The sequence below is a fragment of the Antedon bifida genome, chromosome 7, assembly GCF_963402885.1.
Source record: "Antedon bifida chromosome 7, ecAntBifi1.1, whole genome shotgun sequence".
Taxonomy (NCBI): domain Eukaryota; kingdom Metazoa; phylum Echinodermata; class Crinoidea; order Comatulida; family Antedonidae; genus Antedon; species Antedon bifida.
The window spans coordinates 19,965,725-19,972,526 of NC_136232.1; the positions used below are offsets into that span (position 1 = coordinate 19,965,725).

Sequence of the window (6,802 nt, forward strand, 5' to 3'; positions counted from 1 at the left end):
GGGAACCAATCGTTTATACTGTTTATAGGGTAATCTTTCTCATTTATTGGACATTAAATATAAATAAATAAATTACTATCATTAAACTAAAGGAAACGAGAGATGATATACGTCAGTATTTGTCTATTTGTGTAACGAAACAGGTGTATTTACTGCAGTAATGTACATTTAAACAGTGAATAATCTTGTTGACACTATAGTATTAGTAAGAATATTAATTGTGGTAAGGCACTATTTAGAACAGTAAACATAGATATATTTGAGACAGACTGGCTCCGGTATTCAGATTGGTATAAATGTACTCATGTTAAGACTTCCAATAATAGTTTTATATAATACATACTATACATTTTATAGGCCTACTCCCAAAATAACAATAAACGTAACATTATATAAGTAATGTATATAAATATATAATCTGTATAGTAGTGAACTGTGGACAATGACAGTATCACTACCGCATGAAATCGATGTCTTTCAAAGAAAATTCCTCAAGAGAATAATAGGTGGACGGAGAAAATATAAATGAAGATTAAGCCTAATTTGTACAAAAGAACAGGAAAGATTGATTAGAGTAAGAATGTAAAGAAAAGAAGGCTGATATGGTATGGTCATGCTCCGATTAAATGAAAACACACCAAAAAATAAGATCGCACTCAGAGTGGATCAACGCGCGAAAGACCAAGATGAAGACCGAAAACAACATGGATGGCAAACATAAACAAGAAACAGAACTTTTACATGCGGACCTATATACACATCCTTGCTCAAAAACGTACAGAGTGGCGAACACAAGTAAAGCCCTGTCTACACCATCAAACTTTATGTGACAAAAACATGTGATGTGCACTACCAAATTTGGGCACATCAAACTTGTTTTTGTCAAACTAATTTGAGACAGAGTGTAGACAGAGCTTGAGACGCCTAATGTCTAACGACTTCTAGATGATGATACATTATATAATAGGAGAATTTATAGTACCATGTATTCAATTCAATTCAAGAAACATTTATTGACCAAAAATATTATATCATAACATTAACAATGGTTGGCATATAATATATATAGTCGAGAGACTACAAAAGGCCCGATAAGGACATGGCATCGAATGATATTATTCTAGTATAAACTAGTGATATTGCGATTTTGTCTGATAACACCTAAAGGCTCACAAGTCATTAACTGAACAAAAATGCCATAGATTGCAATCTCGCCAGAAAATTAAGTTATGGTTGGTTTGATTTAAGATTGTAATGTTCATCTAGAATGTTTACATGTTAGAAGCCCAGGCTGAAAAACTTCAATTAATCTTTCACAAACAAGGAAAATGTATTCTTAAGCTCTGTCTACACTATCAAACTAGTTTGACAAATATGGTAGTGATATGCCCAAATATGGTAGTGATTTGACATCATCATGTCTATTATATGGGCACATCACATTTATATTATGTAGGTATTTATTCATAAAAACACATAAATAGTACAAACAGAAGGCAGCCAACGGCTGAAAAATTCTGCAAACAACGTACAAAGTAAAAATTCAAAAGAATCTAACAACAATATGTTTTTGTCACATAAAATTTGTATAATTTTTGTTTTTGTTTTGATTCTTCTTATAACGTTTCTATCCCGGTTATAATTATTACTTATACTTTTATTATAAGTGAGTATAGGAGATTAGGCCTACTAGATACTACTATAGAGGTTTCACCAATGTGAAAATACAAACAATAAATGCTGGTTCAGACGTACTTTCACAACATGCTGTAGGCCTATCTCACTTACTGTACTGATATAAGAACCTATACTGCTATATTGCATTATTGATATTGCAATATCAAATGTACCGACACTCTATGAATATTAATAACATGCTTACAATAAAGATAATATAATAAACTGCCTAGAGACACTTGTACTGTACTAAAACAAGCAATGAATTAATTCCCAGATCCTCCAAACAATTTTAATTTAGAGGCAAATTAAAATATTGTTGCAAGTTCCTAATTAATATTGTTGCAAGTTCCTAATTATTATTATTAATCAAACAAACTCACGCGGTAGGCTAATTTAATAATTTAGTTTTGTAAAATATTTAAAAATATTCGACCCAATTTGTTGGAAAATGGCATGCAAAGAAGAGAGATGTGTAATTTAAGATGGATAGCAAAGGGTTATTTGAAAGGTGATTGGTGATTGGTCAATAACCAGACAGAGACTTAATGACGATAATTAAGACTTCATAATTTAGTATACCAATCTACTGTATATTATTATTACTTTAAAATCGTTATCTTTTCATCATTACTTCATTTCGTATTAAAAGATATTATGATGATGATCAGATTCTCATATTACGTGTACATACTATCAGCTGAATAACCCCAAGACACTTTCCAATATCGGTTAAGTATCCCCCAAGATACTCAAATCAAATACGGTTAAGTCTCGCACTGTCAACACGAGTGAGTTGTAATCGTGTACGTCTACATTAGGCAATATACATATTTATATGAATATATAAATGTAAACGTAAAAATGTTATTATCTAATACGGTATGATATCATTAAAACAGGTATATTAATGTATGTATTTATGTTGTTTTATATCGTTATCGAGTCATATAAGGGAAAATAATGCAAAACACCGCAGGACGCGCACGTACAAAAGTCGTGTATGTTTTATCAACGTCTGACTCGCGTGTCAAACGTTTTTTGACGATATATCAATTTAATCAACATACAACATCCCAATATATATATGCATTAATTGGCTCGTTTTTTGCTAAATCAAACATACATAATTTTGTTTAAAACAACTGGTGAATATAATAATTAGTTATACAAATCTTGCATGAAAATGTGAATATAGTTTACCTGTATGTTTATGCTCACCTTTCAGTATTTAATTCCAGTGGTGTCGGTGCTCCATAACAATCTGTATTGAAATAATTAGTCAGTTTATGTCGAGCATAGAGTATAATAAATCCGTTTTGCATATGAAAGCCACGAAGACAATAGGTTTAGATGAGCTGATGACAGATGGTTAGATTTATACAAAAACCTGTTCACTGTTTGTACTCAAAAGTCTGCTGCATCACACAATCGATATTCAATCACTTACGCGCGCCTCTCTCATGTTCCGAAGTGATTGATCAACACAAGATGCACAGCTCGAAAGATCGATAAATTGAATGACGTCATTAATAGATAGCGCATGCAGAAATTCGAATTACTATATTGCCTTTTAACGACGCATAAAAGTGTCGATTAGGTGTTTACCGTCGTGTAACATCCAGAGCCTATATGGTCTTACTTTTATCTTGCCGACAGAAAAGTAAGACGCGCGCTGGAGCAATTTCAATGACTACTCATACATCTTCATATGCTCATATTAGGTCACTCGTAAGTTTTTTTTTTAATTATTTGTTGAGCATGCGTAAACGGATAATCTGGATAGATTACAACGTTATATATCTGTCAAGTGTACGCATTTTCGACATGTAGCTAACAATCTACAAATTACTACGAGGTATTAGGGAAATTGCAATTTTAAACGATGCATGCAATTTAAAATGCAAGTTTGTGTTAGAGAATGTCTCTTTGGTTGTTCATTCATTTATTCATCCACGTATACCCATCTATACTTTTACACACACGCGCGCCGCCTATTTTATAAGGCAATCCCACCTCTCTGACAGTCACTGTAAATAATCCAGAGATATGTATCTATTTATATTAATTCATTTCGTCACCCATTCCCATGCATTGGATCATCTACCCATTCCTCCTCCTTCTTTAATTTCGTTGATTCAATTTTTGTCTGTCTACTCGTGTGTTTCTAAATGTCCATCCATTCTAACTCGCATCCATCATCCCGGCCAATACATTTCTTTATTATTCACATGTATTTCGGTCCAATTGTTGGCAAATATAATTTGTCTGTCTGTCCCCCATCCATAAAGCTGTCCTTTTCTTAAAAGACATGGTAGATATATTCAAGAACCTAGACGATTTATAAAAATTTGTTTTTAAAGTAGTTTTTCTCCTTACATTCAAAGGCCGATACGTTTTCCCTTGATTAATTAGTGTACCATAAAAATCGACTATTATCATTTAACACGTCGGTTAATAAAATGTTAAGTGGTTTTATATTTTGTGTAATTGATTCATTTTCCGGCTGATTTAGCTCCTAAACGCCTTAATCAATCGATTACTCTGGGATCACCGGCGGTCGATCGAGAAGTAGCCTAGCTGCACGTGTTGGTATGTTTGCTGCCCCATGAGTAAAAACGATTCATTTGTAATCGTTGAGAAAATCATAAAGAATTTTGCCATGAATAAATAATCATATGCAGCTGCAATACATTGAAGAACCTCATTGCACGAGTTCAGTTTTAGATATTATGGAGTCTTAATTCTAGAACTTAATGTCTCGAAACGAAATTGGTATTGATTATACGTAGCTTCTACAATAAACAAAGATGGAAATGGTTTAAGTGATTTTGACAAAGAATCATTAATCAAAACAAAAGGGTTGGTATATTCTATCCTTAAAACTTTCTTATCGCCTCCAGGACCCAAAGTTCAACTTTCATGCATTTGGGTCGATTTAGGTGTGTGGAAAACGAGGGTATCTTACACGACTTAACAGTGGTGAAATGAAGTGCAGAACTTTTGCATTAAAATTTGTGAAATTTAGAGAGGTTCGGGCGGCTGGTTCCTTTGAATCCGCTCCTGTCTTATAAGGAATTCATAAGTTTGTTTTCATAATCTAGTTTTCTAGACACCTCGATCTATTTTAACCTAAATTTAAAGCCAGGCCTGACGTAGGGCTATAATCAACTTATTGATGGGAAGTGTTTCCTTCTCCTTTCCAATCGATTCTTTACATCACACTACGCATCTTTCAATGTTTTAATATCCTTTTAATTTTATTTCACTACCACGTGAATTACATCTGTGCTGGTATTTTGCGAGAAGCTAATGAAGCATCGTTTCGTAGGCGGATATTCATTTAATGTTTCCTATATCAAGTACGTGATATTTCAATGAATGCTTACTGTATTAATATTTATAATGTATATAGATATGATTATGCATACGAGAAAGATGAAATACAGATCGTTTACTATTTTTAGGGAACTGCAGTGACGTCAAATGATGTAATCTATTTTATTATTTAAGGGTATGTTCATAGCATAGAAGGTTTACCCTATAGTATATTAGGACTCACCAAAATGTCCCATTAATAATAAGGATGTCCACAGAATAGGGATTGAGTATATTACAGAAAAAAACCTCATCACAGGAAATTCTCTAGTTCTTAATAATAGTGGTGTCCCCAAAAGATTGATATATTGTATTTTGTTTTAAACTGTCTGTTACATTTTTTAATATATGCATATACTGTACAGGTATATATAGGGCTATAAATTATGTTTGTTGTGCGGATTTCAAAACTTGTCTTAATTTCTCAAAAAGAAAACAAAATGAAACTGTGTATGTATCTTTAAAGTACTTTTACTGATAAATACTGTACAAATAAGGCTTTCAGTAAAAACAAATTAACATAATTTTTGTAAACATTTTTTTACATTAATATAAAAAGTCTAAACATTATCATAAAAAAAATCTGATTTTTTGTAACACAAGCATTTTATATGTACAATCTTTCAAAGATAAAAATTTATTTTATCTTATTAACGTATCATATTATGTATAAACTGTACATGTAGGCCTACAGTATAATTACACTCTCTCAGGTATCCATGACATGAAGGCTAATAGAGGTATGTAAACAAGACTTGGCAGTTCATCAATTTGAATCTTCAGCCTAAAAAAGGTAAGTAAGTAAAAACAGTTACAAAAATCAACATATCAGGACAGGCATTGACAAATGGTATTTTTGGATAAGAAGAGTAAGCTTAATAGTCTGATATTAACGATGACGATTAACATAATAAGGAGGTGAAAGATAATATGATGAGGATGAATGATGATGATGATGATGACATACATGAGGACAATATTCATGAAGAAGATGAAATTGATAATGATAATTGATGATAAGAAGAACGAACATAATGATGACATAATGATGATTATAGACCATTTTCCTCAGATTTATTTTTTGTTGTAAAAATATTAAATACACACTATAAAATCAATATATATTAAAACAATTATACTGGTATGTAGATTTAACTCATATGCTTACTCGAATACTGTTAACTTCTCTCCTTAATTCTGTTATAACAGCAGCCAATGCTTCTGGGTTTACTCCCTGTTCACAAAGCCTAACACAAATTGACAGTGTTTCTGCATCTAGACCAGTGTTAAGTAGGTTAGACATCTCCTGTAAACCTAAAAGAATAAACGTAATGTTCATCAATTCACAGATACCTCCCATTCTATCACACTTTCTTACCCATCCTTTATTTCAACTTCCTTTCTCTCGGCCTAGTCTATGCCTAGCATACCATTCTTGAGGCAACCTCAAGCCGGACAAAACAGCGACCGATCCTCTCTAGTAGTAGGCTAGCTGTCTAGGCCTAGCCAGGGCCTATAGTAGTGCCGTGAATCAATTAATCACACTAACCGAATATTTTGTTACAATAGACTTAATAAAATGTTACTTTTTATTTTGAATTTACAATTTTACACACTTACAATCCATTGCCTGACGTGATGAATCAAAATTTACGTCTTTTTTATCCGCCATATTTCGGTGTAAATATAGACGTCTTTAGTAAATTTCATCAACATAATAATATTCTTGATATTATAAATATTTTTA

General features: G+C 32.3%; 1 protein-coding gene across 1 annotated transcript; it reads right to left on the reverse strand.

The window, feature by feature from the left end:
• Positions 1 to 5,509: 5,509 nt before the first annotated feature.
• Positions 5,510 to 6,783, reverse strand: LOC144848565 (mitotic-spindle organizing protein 1-like). Its single transcript, XM_078705369.1, has 3 exons — positions 6,676 to 6,783; positions 6,224 to 6,369; positions 5,510 to 5,839 (listed from the first exon to the last, which is right to left on the reverse strand). Exons 1-3 carry the CDS (start codon positions 6,725 to 6,727, stop codon positions 5,822 to 5,824), a joined length of 216 nt encoding a protein of 71 aa, XP_078561495.1. The 5' UTR covers positions 6,728 to 6,783; the 3' UTR covers positions 5,510 to 5,821.
• Positions 6,784 to 6,802: the final 19 nt, after the last annotated feature.

What these genes read in the sequence shown, in the direction of transcription:
- LOC144848565 (XM_078705369.1), bottom strand. Translation starts at nt 6,727, where the DNA reads ATGGCGGATAAAAAAGACGTAAATTTTGATTCATCACGTCAGGCAATG. An exon ending in ATCACGTCAGGCAATGGATT is followed by an intron (nt 6,370 to 6,675) that starts GTAAGTGTGTAA and finishes TTATTCTTTTAG; the next exon opens with GTTTACAGGAGATGTCTAAC.